Below are 18,242 nucleotides of genomic sequence, written 5' to 3' on the forward strand. Positions count from 1 at the left end.
TATTCCTGAGCCTTTTAAAGATCTTTTTTTTAAACATGTTTCAGTTACCCATTATCGATATTCTATACCAATGAGCTTTGAATCATTTTATATTTTACTCAATATAGAAAAATAGGAAAGTATACACTTGGGAGCCAGTCTGCCTTAGCCACTTATCAGCAGTGTGACCTTCGGCGAGCTACTTAATCTCTCTATGCATCAGTTTCCTCATCTATACACTGCAGATAATAGTAACGTCCCTTGTATATGGTTGTTATGGGATTAACTGTTAATACATACAATGCACTTAGAACAGTGCCTGCACACGGGAAGCACCATGTTAAATGCTTACTATTCCTATCGTAACTACAGTAGTTCAGGGACCTAGATAACAGAGAGGGAAAGCCACCCTAGGAAGTGTTAGGACAACTGATGGATACTAAAGCCAGCTGGGGATCTCCCCGGGAACTGCAGGAAAGATCAGATACAAAGGGCAAGGAACTACTCTACAATTGCAGGTACAACTTTCCATACAAGAGAGGTAATGCGTAGTAGTCTAGAACCAGAAAGTAAATGACTCATGATCAAGGGTAACTGGCCACCGATATCATACTGATCTAAAGACTTAAATGAAGATTCAAGAAAAAGAGGTAAGAGATTAAGGTACAAATCGATCCACTGGCACTAGCCAGCCAGGAGCAAGGTTTCTATAAGGTTCCATGTTAATGAATAAGCTAGAAAATCTTCAATTCTAGAGTGACTACCTGGTTAATCATTCATTTATGCCCTCAAATCAGGCGAGCTCAAGAAAGATGGTTAAATCACCACCACTCAAGAGACAATTTATCCTAAGGCAACTGGAGAATCCTATAGCATTTAGTTGGCTGCATCCCCAGTATCCACTTCCCTTTTCCTGTTATATTCCAAATTTTCTAGCCAAGCTGTTCAGATGAGACTGACCCTTCCCCACCTCACCCCACAACCCTCCTCACTCCAGAAGTGTGTCAGGATTAGCTGATGTCAATCAGCATATCCTTTTCTCTGACTTTACTTGGAGAGGGATTGTGAGGGAGGCCTCTGGCCCAAGGCAGGATCAATCAGGCCAGTGAGACTGCTCTGAGGGCCATGGTAGAAGTACTGGGCAGCAGAGGTGCTCTTTTCTCCTGGATATCCTTACAGACAGATCTGGGACCTGGGGCAGCCATCTTGGAACTACAAGGCCAAAAAATGTAGAGAAAGAAACTGGGCCCTGGTCACACTATTTAAGCCCAGGAGTAAGTCTTGCTTAAAGGCCAAATCTGTCTTCAATGTGACCAATACATTCTCTTTATCATTTAAACCACTTTGGGTTAGGTTTCCTTTTGCTTACAGTCGAGAGAACTCTGAATGATACATGCATCATAATCAGATGACACCATAAAGGTAAAAAGAAAAGTCAGCTATGCGAACAATTAACAGTAAACTTACCTGGCTGACATGGCTACAATTTATGGGTAACAATCAAAGACATTAAGAAAAAAAAAAAATCATTAACCCACTTTTCTCATTTGGAAACCATTTGATTTGAAATCTCAAAGTTTAGATGCAAGACCTTAAATAGACTCCACTTTGATCTCTGGTTTACATATATTCAGTATTGCTGAGTTTTCATCATGATGGAACCCTTTCTGGATTTTCAGGGCAATTTCAGGGCAAGACACTGCCCACCCCAACTAGGGCGAGGGTGAAAGCGTGTTCTAAGCATTCAACAGCAACAAGGGAGTGAGAAATCACAAAGGAAGGATGTGTTTATGCTAATTTTAATGAGTCGATAGCAAACTGACCTGTTATAGCATTAAACATGCCCTTACCAGATTAAGCTATTGCTTTTTTACATCTAAAACCCTTGCATGTGATACTAACCACCCTTGGTCACCCAAAGTAAGTACTCTACTACTGTAACAAGTCAGGTCAACTAATGTATCACAGGAACTAAGCACACAGGCTAATGTGTACATTTTTCTGTATACAGTCCAGTAGGCTGCATTATTTTGAAACATAAGATGAGTCAAAAAATTCTTACAAACCTAGAGCAGCTCCAAAAATCACTCAATCATTTTGGCCTTAGGAGGGACAGGTCTCCAAATATGGACCTGGCTATCTTATGCAACGGTCAGCTTGCCCTCCTGGCACATACTGATGTGGAGGGGAGCTGACCTTCTTGTAGGGGAGACAGGGTGGGTGATTTTAAAGGGAGCGCTAAGGGCCGCTGGGCCTCTGTAGAGGGGCAGGAGGAGACGCACCTGCCAGAGCCTTGATGCGGGAGCGCTCGAAGAGCCTCGCGGAGCTGTTCTCATTGTCCCAGTCATCCACGTCCCAGCGGTTGTTGACATCGCTGTACTGCTGTTGGATCTCAATGTTGTCATAGTCTGTGGCTACTGTGGTCGTCATCCTGAACTGTCTCAGCTGCTCCTCCACATCAGCTCCTTCTTAGAGTTCTGTGACAAAGGGAAAGAAGACCCGATTTAGATGTCTAAAGTGCGCCACGTCCCTAAGAAACCTGCTGGGTTAGAGGTGAGTAGAAGATGAGACAATTCCTACAAGTCAAGAACAGATTTCCGGGGTCAATCGAAGATAATTTTGAACATCAGCACTGCCTCAGAACAGGTGTATGACCTGGGCCAGGGTACGTAACATCTCTGAGCCTCAGTTTCCCCAACCATTAAAAAGGAAAGATAGTCTCCATGTTGTTGAAAGGACTGAATGAAATGACAGACACCCAATCCAGGGTGGGTTTCTTCCCTCTTTGTAAAGTTTAAGCTTTGCAATTTTAAAGTTTTATGGAAGCTGGATGAATACCTACGTGGGGCTTCTGAATGAACTCATTTATTTCTACTCTGTACCACCATAAACTATAACCTTTTAGCTTCTCCTGGAAATTCATAAAATGTTATATAAGAGAACATGTTGTTTCACCTAAATATCTCATTTTCCTATTAGAAAACAGATGCCTAAGATCAAATGAGTTAGTAAATGTAAGTCACCAAGGAGAGTTCCAGTGCACAGTAGAGGCTTAATAAGGAACGACTGCAATTATTTATATTGCAATTATTTACAAATTCTATGACCAAGACCCAGTTCTCAGGGACCAACCCAGGGCACAGTATTTTACAGGAACAAGTAAGAAACAAGAACCTAGGCCTCAACTTTTGGTCCACTGCTATCTTCACTTTATCAAAATGCCCTCAGAGAATTATGAGAATACATTTAGCTTTAAATATAGCTTCTTCCCTCTTCAGTACAGCTATGATGCATCCACTGAACCGGAATGTACTGAGAACTTACTACATGCTCAGCACTGTTTCAGATGCTAGGGATAACAGTAAACAAGATAAGGACTCAGCTCCAGGGAAGCCTATGGCCTTGTAGGAGGAGCCGGACAAAAAGCACACAAGAAAAGGCAAAATAGTTGCAAGAAAATAAAAAAGCGGAGGCAATAGAGTCGTGATCGACCACACTGTATTATAAACTTCAAAGTTGCTAAGAGACTAGATCTTACTGTTCACACCACCAAAAAAAAAAAAAAAGAAATGCTAATTACGTGATGTGATAGAGCCCGTTAGCTAATGCTACAGTAGTGATCATATTGTAATACAGAAATATATGAAATCAACATGTTGTTGATTTCCTTAAACTTACACAATGTTATACATCAAATATATCTCAATTTAGGAAAGAAAGAGAGATTGAGACTATTTCATATTTCAGATCTAGTGGTCAGGGAAGGCCTCTCTGAGTCAGTATTTAAAGTGAGATCTCAATATCAAAAAGGAACAGGTCACGCCCAGATCAAGAGAAATAGCACTTCCAGGCAAAGGAAAGCCTTTATGTTGAGAAGCAGGATAGCTTGTTGGAGGAATGAAGTCAGTGACCCATATAAGCACCCACCGTGGCTCAAACACAAGCATTTGGATGGAAGTAAAATCCTGGATACCAATCATGTAGACATAATCAATCCCAGCCATATAGACTTATCAGTAGATTAATTTTAACACCTACATTAGCAATGTATTTACCAGATTTCATAAAAACACACAAAAAAATGACAGAAACCTAAACCAATAAGTATGTTATATTGATCTTACTGTTTGTCACTTTTAATGCTGAGTCCTAACCCCCTTCAAAAAAAGAAAAGTCGATTGTGTCATGTACCATTTGACCTTGGAGGTGGTTAATTTTCATAACTATGTCAATACCAAAGACTTTCATAAAATTCAGCCTTGGAGGATGCCATCTCTACAAGAAAAAAAAAAAAAAAAAGAACGTGAAGGTGCTTATGAATTCCAAATTTCTGAAAGTAGAGAAAGTGCAATTTAATCCAACCCAAGGTGAGATCGAAACACTACACACCTCTTGGGATTCGTGCTGGCTATTTGGCGCCACCTGCTGACCAATGAGAACAAGCCACACTAGGACCTCCAAGTCAGCCGCCAACCGGGGCTCCAACTCCCCCCACACCTGACTCCTAAGTGAGCCTGACTCCCACCATTTCCCCCATGCGTCCCTCTTCCTACCACTGACTTATCCCCAGATCAGTGACTGCTTCCCCCAGATTTCTCAACAAGCAAGTGCTAATCCTTTCCCTAACCTTTAAATAAGTCGTCCAAACCACCTAAGCGTATTTTGTCCTAAAAATTCCTCTTTAATGGTGTTTGTTCTTTAACAACACCATTTTTCCTTAAAGAGGAAAGTGGGAATCAAAAGTCTGTGTACAAAAGGAATATCAATGCTATCAGTTATTCTTTTTATTCAGTTGTTTCACTTGAACGTCTAAGAACTTGGATATCAGGATCATTTTTCTTCAAGATGCTCCATCTGTCCTAAGATAATATCCTTATCAAACAGCTGATTTTTTATAATGGAATCTTTTTTTTTCCCCAGGGAAATGTCAAAGCAAAATATCCCAAACCCCACCGGGCCACAGTGAAAGGGTGCTTCTAGGTATTCAATAGCAACAACAGAGTAACCTAAGGGTAAAGGAAAAGTCAGTGTCAAGGAAAGAAGTGGATAAGCGTGCCCAGAGCATGGGGATTCCAAAAAGCCCAGCACACTATAAACACCATTACCCCCAATCTACTTCAACAAGCGCCAGCTGAGAGGGAAGTTTATATCACACATGGAAGTGTCTCCCGTAGGTTATCTACAAAGGGCTAGATTTTCCCAAGGTGTTATCAGCCATGTGTCCCCACAGCCAGTGACGTAATCTGTGCTTCTTAAATGGCTGAGGGGAGATTAGGAGGAGAGAAGAGTGGAGAGCCGGCCATCTTGAAACTCTGCCTGGTGGGTCTGCCATTTGGAAAGCATGAGAGGACTATATAAGGTTGGCATGAAACAAGACAATCTCCTCTCCCAGAGAACGGCTCTCATTGCCCCAACGGGCTGAGTGAGGGCCCAGATCCTGACTGACTTGATCATCACAGCAGAAAGTCATTAAATAATCCCTGAATGAATAAAAATCAATAATATCCTGGATGCGATATGAATAATACCCATGTTTTTGTGGCTAGGTTTTGGGAAGATGGTTAAAAAACGCATACTTACCTTCCCTGCCCTAAGTCTGTGTGTCTGTATGTGTGTAAAAACAAGGAATATTTAAGTCCAAGACCCCTCCACCAAATACTCTTCTCTAACCCTACATGCTATAAACTGGAATTTTCCAAAAGATACAAAAATTCCAAAGGTTCATCATTTTCTTCTTCGATAAGACAATAATTTTATCTCTTCAACTGGCAGACCAAAACAGAAAAAGACCAGGAAAAGGCAAATAGGTTCCTCCAGCTCTTGCATGTGCTACACTACATGGTCATAACCATCAAGAAAAAAGCCAGAACATTACCATTCCCAGTTTCAGTAGTGTTCTATTAGTTCACCTCTTTTTTGATTAAAATTCCATATATCAATACCTGGCAAAGTCCAGAGGGAAAATACCTTATCTGCTTACTTCCCAAGATGCCAAATCTGTTTTCCATGTGACACAGGTATTAGATAAATGCACAGGTTTTTTTTATTCTTTAGGCATCTCCAAGTTTCCTTCCACTGCCCTCTTCTGTTTCTGTATAAAATCTCCCCGGGTGATGGTACCCACCCCCAATCTCTGGCTCCTCCCCTATGCTGACAGCTGCTGCCTGGACAGCTAAGTGCAGGGGCCCTAAGGATCACCAGGTCAGTGTCTAAAACTAAACCCATACTTTCTCCCTCCAGACCCCGTCTCCTTTCCATCACTCCCTCACTGAATGGCACTCTCCTTTCTCCCAGTTACCTCGGCTAGACACCTTGCAGTCTTCCCTCATCTCTCCCTCTCCTCCCATCTTCAGCCCCCAAGGCTGCTTGTACCTCCCTGACAATCAGGAGTTAGCTCAAGCAACAGTTTTTTCTTTTCTTTTCTTTTTTTTAAGATTTCATTTATTTGAGAGAGAGAGAGAATGAGAAACAGAGAGAGCACATGAGAGGGAGGGTCAGAGGGAGAAGCAGACTCCTTGCTGAGCAGGGAGCCCAACGAGGGGCTCGATCCACTGACTCCAGGATCATGACCTGAGCCGCTTAACCAACAGAGCCACCCAGGCACCCCGAAACAGTTTTTTCTTTTTCCAGCAACTCACCTCCAATTTTAATCCCTACCCTTTCCCTGACATTGCCACCAGAGGGACCTTTCCCAAATGTAAGTCCAATCATTTCATTCCTGACTAAAACCCACCGAGGCCCAAGCCTTCAGAAAAATGCCCAGAAACCTTTGAAGCAAAAGGGGACTCTTCACGAGGGGACTCTGACCAGCTCTCCAGTGTGGTCTCAATATTCCTGTCCTAAGCTCTTGTAGCTCCTGAAGGAGATAAGTCAGGCTCTTGATTTACCTCCAAACGATTGGGAAACAGCTCTTTCCTCTACCCACAAATCCTGGCTTAGGTTATCACCTTACCGTAACTACCTCTTACCAGTTACCACCACTACCTTCTGGTCTGAATTAAGACAACCTTAGAGAACCCTGAATATGTCCTCCCTCCCAGACACCTTATACACCACTGACCTATCACTTAGCATTATAAGACTGTTTCATAAGTACTAAACTTCTATGTACTTATTGTCACTAGGCCATAGGCTCTCGAGGTCATGTTCCCATCATATTGTTCTTATATCTTCTCAACTCCTAGTGGGGTGCTCAGAAACATTAAATGCTTCCTGATTATTTATTTGTGCCTGGCTGGGTGGATGGGTGGGAGACTGGTAGGTAGAGGTCGGAAAGGTGAGGGCACGGGGACAATGTCAATTCAAGCTGCCACTCTGGTACTAACTCCATCAGACACAAAGGCCAAAACACACACTCACTGGAGCTACATAGATCTCCTGGGCACCCTGCTTTCAAGGAAGTCACAATTTTAGACTAGTCACAATTTTAAACGTGAACATAGATTTAATAAGGTACTTCTCCATGTACATATTAACACTTAGGTTTCCCTTTTTAATTTAGTTTTAACCCATCAAAAGAATTTACTTTTTGTCTGAACTACTCAGATTTCAGAAAGTAAAAAAATGAGAAGAAAATGGGATTTTCACTAGCACTAAATACACACCCACACACCCCCCCCCACACACACACCTCCTTAATACCCAATTTTAACTAAGGCTCTAATAAGAGGCTCTAATAAATTAAATTAAAATGAAAAAGGTAACTAACATTTGCCAATCCTTTTTGAGGAAGAAAACCATATGCTAACTATTTTGGCAGAAGCCACAGACCCAAATGTTCTGCAAACACTAAAAACCCTCCCACTTTACTCATAAAAGACTTGAAAAAGCATACATTGGACTGCTGGTGTGCTATCTTTAAAAAAAAAATTCTGCTCAGGGACTTTGAAGGGATCAAGCTGTGGGGTGTGACAATTTCCAGGAAGAGACCCAGGAGAGATCTGCCTCAATCCTCTCAACTATTCTGTCTCCAAAAAGTAAGACTGGAGTCACACCCTATTTGCAATGTGTCCACTGAGGCATTCTGCAGCATGAATAAAATGGCCAACAAAGAGGAATATCTGCAAGAAACCACAGGGGTGAATAAACCCTGCTAATCTGTTGTTATTCAGGTTCACAGAGCTAGTTTCACAATAAGGCCCAAGATTCCATCTTAAATATTCAGAGTTCTCTACTCACAAAACCAAGACATAAATGCTAAGTTCTAGTGTGACAACTAACAAAGTCACGTACCCAGTCTTTTATAAAAGTATCATTCACTTTTTTTTTTTTTTTAAAGTAAGCTCTATGCCCTAAATGGGGCTTGAACTCATGATCCTGAGATCAAGAGTCACATGCTCTACTGACTGAGCCAGCCAGGCGCCCCAGTATCATTCACTTTTAAAATTACCAGTTGACTTGCAGCTTTACAGAAACACATCAACTATACAAAAAGCATGACACAGCTGTACAAACTAGCCAAAATTCATAGAATTAGGCCATTCTGAGAGGAAGTATACTCAGAGACCTGTTTAATAATTAACCGTTGTTAACAAAGGTGGTCCTCAAATACTCTGCGCTAACTTTTGTCTGTTTATCAATGACAGAATAGGTTAAAATCTCCCAATCTGAGTGTGGATTTATCAAATTTTCCTTATAATTCCCTGGATACATACAAATTATAACTATTTTATCTTCTTGGTGGGCTGTTAACATCGAAATAGCCTATTTTCTCCCTATTCACACATTATCCCGTTTATTGATAATAATATATGCCTGGCATATTTTTTCCATTCTACTATTTCGCCTTCTATTTTGTTTTAGGTTTTAGTTATGTCTTTTATTTTTTAAATCTAATCCAAGTTTTTCTGTCATTTTGTGGGCAAACATAATCCATTTACATTGATTAGGATTAGGGCCATATTTGATGTTTTAACCAACTTGCTTTCTATCTTAATTAATGAAATGGGGAAACTGGGGCCAAAGAGTTAAACAACTGGATCATGTCACACAGCTATGAGCCCAATATCTATAGTATCTTTGTCACCTCTGAATCCTGAGCCACAAGAACTCAATCTAATCTTTAAAATACAGAAAGCTGGGGCGCCTGGGTGGCTCAGTTGGTTAAGCGACTGCCTTCAGCTCAGGTCATGATCCTGGAGTCCCAGGATCGAGTCCCGCATCGGGCTCCCTGCTCGGCAGGGGGTCTGCTTCTCCCTCTGACCCTCTTCCCTCTCGTGCTCTCTGTCTCTCATTCTCTCTCTCAATAAATAAAAAAAATAAAATCTTAAAAAAAAATAAAATAAAATACAGAAAGCTGGTAAGTCTAACAACCAAAGAAAATGCTAATTGCATTTAAAATAGTTTAATTTTCATGCTGGCTTACTTTATGTGGGTATAGTGCTTTACTTGCTTTTTCATTCATTCCTTCCCAGAAACCCTTTGAGGTAAATAATATTTTAGTCCTACTTTATTTATTAATTAATTTATTTATTTTTTAAAGTAATGTCTACACTCAATCTCACCAGACACCAAATCTGCCAGCACCCTGATCGTGGACCTTCCAGGCTCCACAACCATGAGAAATAAATATTTGTTGTTTATCTATGGTATTTTGTCATAACAGCCTAAAGGGACTAAGACACCTTCATTCCCAATATTCAGAAATAACCTGTTTCCTACACAGGTGAAAGATGCCCCCAGTAGGCTGATTCTAGTTTTATGAACAAAGTTCTAGGGACAAATTTTCCTTTTTAACATGGGCATGTTAAGCCAGGCTCTACTCTTTGGAGGAGCAAAATTAACCCTTATTAAAAAAGGAAATTAATTATTTAAAATATTTCACTAGCAAACAATACACTAACCATAATTCATTTTCTTTTAAAGCAATCTATTAAAAAGAATCTTCCATCACTATGGCTTAATAACATAGTACACAATGACCAAGAACAGATTTCTACAACAAGAAGGAGTATAATGCAGGGAGGAAACAAGGCATCTCTCTGACCTCCCTCCACTTTATAGGGTAAACTGCACAGTAGAACAATAGAATTATAAACAGATTATTATTTGACTGCCTTCAATGAAAGGAAAATTCTTAATATACTGAATAAAAATTTATTCTTTTATTATTTATACATTAAATTTTTAAACAAAGTACCTTATTTCTTTTCTTTGCCTGCCTATGATACCATTTAGATTCTAAATATATATCTGCAAGCCCTAAAATTTGTTTAGACTAGCTTTATTTTGAAAAGAGAAAGATTAGCTCTTCCGTAACCTATGAATCAAACAAAATAATTCAGTAATTTCTACTAAATGTATGGCTATCCTCATTGGCAGTTAAAGGCCAAACTTGGTTTTGTTCTCCTTTTGGAGAGAAGCAATTAAAATTGAAATCATTAACTCAATGCAGACTTAACACTATGATCTGATGGCCAATGTGGCGTTTCTGAGTCACCATAAGTAACTATTTTGGTCTCTTATTCCCAGATAGTTTTAAATTACAATATAGGCATAATGGTACTGCTGCCAAAATGCTGATCCTGAATTTCAGTGAGTTTGGCATTTCATTGAGTTATTGTTTGTGAAATATCATAAGTCAGTATCATGTGTGCCCAAACAATAGAGAAGCAATAATGTGCTTTCTGTTTGGAAAGCTGACTTTTCCTTCTAGAGTAGCCCAGTGCCAAAATTCTCTGCAAATCTATCACATGAAAATGCATCTCTCTACTACCTGGAATAGTGATCAAATGAAGGAAATATGTAAAATTGCAATGAAAAGCAACACTACAGGAAATGAATGAGGTACGCGCGCGTGCACACACACACACACACACACACACACCCCAAGCTCCACAAGGGTCAGGATCCTCTCTGTTCATTTTTTTTTTTTTTTTTAAGATTTTATTTATTTGACAGAGAGAGACACAGCGGAGAGAGGGAACACAAGCAGGGGGAGTGGGAGAGGGAGAAGCAGGCTCCCCGCCGAGCAGGGAGCCCGATGCGGGGCTCGATCCCAGGACCCTGGGATCATGCCCTGAGCCGAAGGCAGACGCGTAACGACTGAGCCACCCAGGCGCCCCTGATCTGTTCAGTTTTATACCAGCAGCACCAGCATTGTGCTCAAGACAAAGCAGGTGCTCAAAAACAATTATGAAGTAAAATGGGCAGGTGGTAGGAGCAGTGTAACTCCAGAGCAATCTAACTCTGAAATACAATGCTTCTTTCTGCCTACACAATATGTATCCTGGACCCCAATAAAATTCTCAGTGTTACATAAGGGGCAGCCTTGTCTTCACTCGGTTTCATTTAGAAAAGGACGAATTTTTGCAAGAAGTTTGTTTTCAAATGTTGCAAAATGAGACAGGTCATATTTGAATAGGAATGGAATAACCACTAATTTCACAATCTCATTTGGGATATATATATATTATATAAATTATCAATATTTATATATAATAAATTAATATACATTAATAATATGTTGACATAAATTTAAATGTGTAATTTATATACATAGTATACATTAATATATATTATTAAAATGTCAATAAATATATATCTATTATAGATATAAATAAATATTTAAATAATGTTTTAAGAATCATGCCCCTTTGAGAATCATTACGCTTTGTAAAGTGACCTAAATCCTAGGCATGTCTAATATCCAAATTTCCAAAGGTTTAAATATTACTAGTTAAATTTTCTCAGAGAACAGTTCAAACAATTCTCATTGCTTGGGTTAACGCTTCGGCAGCAAGCCTTTCCCCTGTGTATACCTGGTAAATGTTTCCTAAACTTACTTAGAACTTTGTAACCTTTCAAATGAACAAAATGAATAAAGGTTAGGCTATGATACTTGAAAAGAAAAAGTGACATTAATTCCAGAAAAAACATTCATATAATTATCATTTTAACACGATCAAACTTCTATTACTAAAATTTGTTTAAATCTGATCAATTTGAAGAAACTTTGAAAAAAACAACAACAATGTTTAACAATTTATACAGGCTGAAATCCATTAGAATTATGCATGTTACTTTCAAAAGCTTGATTCCAAAGGTGCTCAATATGAAGTTTGGTAACAAAGGTCAGTTAAAGTAAATGCGGAGATCCATTTGGCTTTCCAGAATATTTAAACACTGTTGTATGAGAAAAAGGAGCCACAGTGTTTAAAATGTTCCCCTAAGTTTAGAATCATGGAGGAGCTATCTGATCTATAACTAAGAGCATGCATTCATCACAGGTGACCAACCACAAGTACGTACGTATCTACCACAGGGCCAGACCATAATCTGACCAACTGAGCCGACAACCCAGCACCCCACCAAACTTGTCACAAAGGCACAGAATAAAGCACGGTCTATCCAAAGCTACAGGGCCATGGGCCTGCAATTCAAATTTGCTATTGCTCAAATCACTTCAAAATGAGAATAAGGTCTCAGCTGGTCAAGTCCTTAATCAGGTTCAAGGGCAAAGGAAACCAGCAACTTTCCTTGTTCCCCCAACAGCAGAAAATAGGCTTAAAAGAACAACAATGAGAACATCCAGAGCATTCTCTTTAAAAGCTCCCTAGTGATATAATTTTGGAAACTGCATTTTTGAACTCCTCGCCTGAACAAAATCAAGCCTAGACTTTCATCTCCTTGAAATATGTTAATAAACGAGTTTTCTACTTCCCAAAATATCTACAACATAACATGCATTTTGTTTATCCTGTTTCCAAATGCTTTCAAAGAAGTTACTTCCTTTGCCAAACTCAGCAACAGAGTAAAGAATGAACAGGAAGGCAGGGCAAATGAGAGCTGGAGGCAATAAATTCTGCCAGCATTCTGATTCTGTGCAGAAAGAAAATCAGGGGCTGGGTATCCCAGCAGTGGCTGGATATTTAGGGATGTCTGAGTGAACTCTGATGCTCTCTTTCATGCCATCAAACGCTAATGTCAATCCAAAAAGGATCCTGTAATCAAGGACGGCTTTCTGAGATCATTAGCAATAGAACTATTATCTTTTAATAATTTGTGATTTTAAAGATTGGGACAACAGAACCAGATCAGCCTAAACATAGGAAGGCTCTTCGGAAGCTCCCAGTCCCAACCCCAGGCCTCCCGTTATATGCTCTTGTGTCTTTTCCTCATGGCACATACCTATAGCATTTAAATAATTACATGTGTGATTATTTGTTAAATGACTATCACACCTTATATACTATACTCTCCATGAACTATTAGGCATTTCTCTCTTTATCCATGTATCCCTAGATACAATACGTAGCACATAGCAGACAATAAACATTTAGTGAATAAACTTTAAAATTATCTCACCTTCCAAGAGTATTATAAGCACTTTCCCTACCAAAACTGCTGTAACAAGGGAAAAGAAAAATCCAATGTATCCAAAGGCAAATTTGTTCAAATGAAAGCTGTTAAACACTAAAAACAAATATAACCCAAAATCTGAAATAAACCCCTAAATGGTCAAGAATCATCTGCATTTCTTCCTTTCTTTCTTTTTTTAACTATATTTACCGCATTACAACTTTTAACTTCCTTTACTGACCAAAAGAAAAACTAACTTCAAACAGCAACTTCAAATTTCTATTTAAATTACAGAGATGAATTTCCCAAGTAAAAATCTCATCGCCGGCTGAACAGCCATCCTCAAAGGGCGTTGACTCGAAGATCAAAGCGTGGTGAGGCAGGTTCATAACCCAGAGCCCAGGCACAAACAATACATTCCTCACTACCTCAGAAAGTATACTTAGCACAGTAAAGGACCTTGGACCAAGAAGAGACTCAAAACTGTTGGAAAACACACACCACAACCCATTTAGACATTTAAAATACCCCACGTCGGAAGAGGTGAAAATGAACAGCAGCCCAAAGAAAATGTGGTAAGCTCAAAAATAAAGTACCAGCAGAAGGTAGTCTACGCAGAGCTGGCTCGGTTGTTAGGAATGAAGCAATCACGCCAGGGCAGTGCCCAGCCCTAGAGTACTGAGAAGGGGGTAGGCAGGCTGTAAGAGAGCTGGGAGTCCAGGTCCCGGAGCTAGGACCTCCCAGGGGAGAAAGTCTTAAAGGGACACTGGGCGTCTATCCTCAAGGAACTTTAGGAGGCCTCATGTGGGCACTGGCACAAACTCCTTGGCAGACAGGAAGCAACGAATTCAGAGTGACTCAGGGTTAGGAGGCGCTTTCTAACAACTTCAGCTCTCCAAAAAAATGCAGAGGGTTGCCCGGAGGGCAGGGAGTTTACCCTATCACCAGCAGTTCACACAGGGTGGGGAAGTACCATTTGACAGGGAAGCTAGAGAGGAAACCAAGTACTGTGTGGGAAGCCAGGCGACATGAATGCTAAGCGCCCTTCCAACCAGCAGGCCTCTATGATTTGGTTAACCACAAAGTATTTACCATTCTTGTGATCAGTACACTGTAGTAATACTACAGGACGTGAAATGCGGTTCCCAAGGCAGGTAGGCACGATACTCTCTTCCATGGGGCTCAAGGGATATTTCAAAAGAATGACTTTTCCATTCCTATTTTTAACCGAATCTCTACTACCTTAATTATAGCCGTTCTTTGTGTTTCCACATAAAGTATCTGCATTCTCTTTAAAACCAAAGTACTCTTCTGCAAACATTTATAAATATTTTCATTGGGTTGCACAACCCTGCTGGGAAAAAAAAATGGGCAAAAAGTTTTGAAACTGGCTTTTACATTTTGATGAAAACATTAATCTTAAGCACACCACTGAAAATATTTATTAAAACAATTATTTTAGAAGGCAACTTTATATTTTTATTAATATCATAGGGTACCAAGTAAAACATAGGTTCATTTAAAAAATTTTTTGATTAGAAAATACTTCCTACGCTGGCATAATATCTCTGTCACTCAGAGCATATTACTGACTCTTGTGTTGTCCTAAGCAAAAGGCAGAGACATTCTTGACATCTTAATAGATGTGAAAAAGCAAAAGTTTTTATTTAAGAAAGCTGGAATGTCAAAATATAAAACAGCTTGTGCTTCATAAATCCTTTGTTTATACTGTTTAAATGAAACCTCTCTTTGCTTCTTCAGATTGGAGGGAAGGGCATTAAGTTTCAAGTAAGTTTCCTTAAGAAATTACTCTGTGATCCTCTTGATCAGATTTCTGCTCTAGTGGAGGGGATTTAAACTCATCAGTCCCGCTGAGGGTACTTAAAAGTCAATGCACACACATCCAGCATTGGTCATTTTGCAGCTACATGCTGACAAAATGAGGCTGATACTCAAAAAAATGAGTTGGTGACAAACCAAATAACCAAGGTACTGGGGGGGTGCCTGGGTGGCTCAGTTGGTTGAGCATCTGACTCTTGATTTAGGCTTAGGTAATGAACCTCAGGGTCCTGGGATCAAGCCCCATGTAGGGCTCCATGCTTGGCGGGGAGTCTGCTTGAGATTGTCTCCCTCTCTCTGTGCCCCTCCCCCCACTCACACTCTCACTCTCTCAAATAAATAAATCTTTAAAAAAAATAAATAAATAACCGAGGTACCACATGAGCTACAGAATTTGTTTTGCTATAGCTGTTTTAAATGCAGTTCCTACAAGTTCCTTATCTCACCTGCTTTCTATAGGCAGATCATGATTGCGCCAAAACATTTCTGAAAAAGGTGAACTGATACATTTGGAAGCACCAAGAAAGGGTGGGAAAGTCATTCACTGTAACCACACTCAGCTATGGGATGATGAAGAATTAGGCATTTAGCAGTTTCTCTGCCAGAAGTTGGCTGATTTTACTTTCTGGTGATGTGCATGTGTTTTTGATCCTGCTATTTTGCTCAAAAAGGGTTGGTATGTTCAAAGACTAGGCACAAAAGGCCTGTTTTTGAGACTAGTGATGATGAGAGCAAGGATCAAAACGGTGACCTACAAGGATGGTCATTTTCATGCTTACGGTGATTTCTTGCCTCTAAGCTTTGGATACTTTTAAATTCTGCTGTATCCCGCAGATCCTCCAGGGGAAGGAGTGGGCAGACAGCAGTGCCAGAGACTTCTCTGAAACACAACTTGCCCCACTGGGCCTAGAGGAGGACAACAGGAAGGGAACTGGTCTGCTTCGTTTGCTCTGACTACAAAGGCACTAACCCACTGAGCAGAGACCCCTCACACTATGGAAGGCGGCCAGTGGCTTACATAGTGTAGTAAAGACTGGCCAAGTTCCCATGAGATCGACCTATCTTCTAATGGAGCATGCAAAGAAATGGAGACTCCAGTCTTGGGGGCAGGTGAGACTAGTTGACCAGGATCCAAAAATTATTTTTTTTTTTTAATTAATCAGTTCAATAGAGTGAGCTCCACAGGGCAAGATTTTTTTAACTTAGCAATCACTGACCAGAAGACTAAAATGTACCCAGTGGTTTAAACCCCTCTTTGTGTAAAATCCAGGGTGACTGCAGTGCCGGGAAAGATGCCAGCTACAGAGGCAGGGAATACAGTGCTCCCCTTGCCTCATAACCACAGAGGGAACATGGCAGTGACTACAAGTGCACTCTCTCCTTGAGGTGAGCGGGCTGATGTACTAGCTCTGGAGTCTGCAGAGCTCCCTCTTGACTCCTAATGAGGACAAAGCCAACAAGCACTGGTCCTCTTCAACCAAACTGCTCACTGCTCACACACTCTCTAGGAAAGTTCCTCAAGAAGTTCCAGAAAGTTCCTGTTTTCTCAAGAAGTTTCAGAAAGTTCCTGCTAACCAGCTCAACAGGCTTTACAAATGAGGGGGGAGACCCTCCCTGTTGCTTTCAGTATACATTCCAAAAAGAAACACACACACACACACACACACACAGAGCAAAGCCCTTGGTTTTGCATTGAGACAGATTTTTCATTAACACACCTCTGACTTCAACCTAAATCCATTAATCTTTCTCTATGTACAGGACGTTGCAGGAAAAGCAGGCTGGGATCTGTCACCCATGCATACACATCCCAGCCCCAAAAGGTATTCTCTGAAGTATTTATTTCATTTCCTCTAAACAGCAGGAGGTATCCTGCCTCTCCGCCATGCCTCCCCATGCCTTCGGTGCCAGAACTAGACAGCAATGTCAGGAGCAGGCTTCTCTGATGCAAACCAACTCCTCCCGGAGGAGGGGTGGGCAGGGACAGCCAGACCACTCTGTCAGCCTGACCATCCCACAGCACGAAACTGATGCCAGCTGCCCAGTACCAGCTACACTGCTCAGGTCTCTGTAACCGGCTCCTGACAAGAATAACACACCTTCACCATCAGCTTCCAGATCATAGCAGAGGTGAAGTCTTTAGGGCCAGAAAGCAGAAAACCACCAGCTTCCCCATCACAGCTCCCCTCTCTCATGGGAGGGGGAGGGGGGCATTTCAGAGGCCAGTGAGTGTCTTTTAGATAAGAGATGGATCAATTCTCTGACATCCTGAAAAAGAAAAATACACATTTTTGTTTTCTTCATTTTCCTCATTTCTCCGAGTTTTACATTTGGAAACGGATGCTGTCATATTACAAGAATCAATGGCAGGTCTGGAAATGAACCAAAGCCCTTGAATCCAGTTTTGCTCTAAAATGCAAGTGTTTTTCTATCAAATGATCCAAAATATGCTAATGATCACCTGCGGCACAAATTTTCAGAGAGCTGTGCACTTACCAAAAACGTGACCAAATTTGTCTCAAAGAAAATCTCTATACACAAAAGTCACTCCGTATCTCAGCTTCCTTTTGTCCCACAACTCCCAGCCCCTCCTTTGTGCTCTCTGCTCTTCAGAGGCTTCATCCCCCGGTAGGCTGCCCTGCTGGTGCCCTGTGCTGGGGCAGGGGCGTGCCACATGACCACCCTCCACTGCGCAGGGGCAGCACTGACCTGATCAAGTGGCCGGCAGAAGTAGGCGAGCAAACAGGGCATTTTTTTTTTTTGAAGATTTTATTTATTTATGTGACAGAGAGAGACACAGCGGAGAGAGGGAACACAAGCAGGGGGAGTGGGAGGGGGAGAAGCAGGCTTCCCGCCGAGCAGGGAGCCCGATGCGGGGCTCGATCCAGGATCCTGGGACCATGACCTGAGCCGAAGGCAGACGCTTAACTGACTGAGCCACCCAGGAGCCTCATAAAGAGAGCATTTTAGACAAAATCTCCAACACAATAAGGGCTGAACAGGCCAAATCAGAGTCCATGGGGTCCAATCCTCTTTCTGATACCGCAGACCCGCACCTTGCTGTCCAGCCCCGTTAGCACTTAATTCTTTAAACTATCCTTAATGGATACAAATAGCATTAGAAA

General features: G+C 41.0%; 1 protein-coding gene across 2 annotated transcripts in view; it reads right to left on the reverse strand.

The window, feature by feature from the left end:
* The window catches only part of SPTBN1 (spectrin beta, non-erythrocytic 1), a 195,735-nt gene that overhangs the window by 141,068 nt on the left and 36,425 nt on the right, over positions 1–18,242 (reverse strand). For both annotated transcript variants that reach the window (XM_045884987.3, XM_045884988.3), the window contains exon 2: positions 2,262–2,456. In XM_045884987.3, coding sequence (XP_045740943.1) covers positions 2,262–2,409 — 148 coding nt within the window. In that variant the 5' untranslated portion in view covers positions 2,410–2,456. The remainder of the gene's footprint in view (positions 1–2,261; positions 2,457–18,242) is intronic.

This window comes from Mirounga angustirostris, unplaced genomic scaffold, assembly GCF_029215605.1.
Source record: "Mirounga angustirostris isolate CCGP_5_RB_7025 unplaced genomic scaffold, mMirAng1.0.hap1 SCAF_10, whole genome shotgun sequence".
Taxonomy (NCBI): Eukaryota; Metazoa; Chordata; class Mammalia; order Carnivora; family Phocidae; genus Mirounga; species Mirounga angustirostris.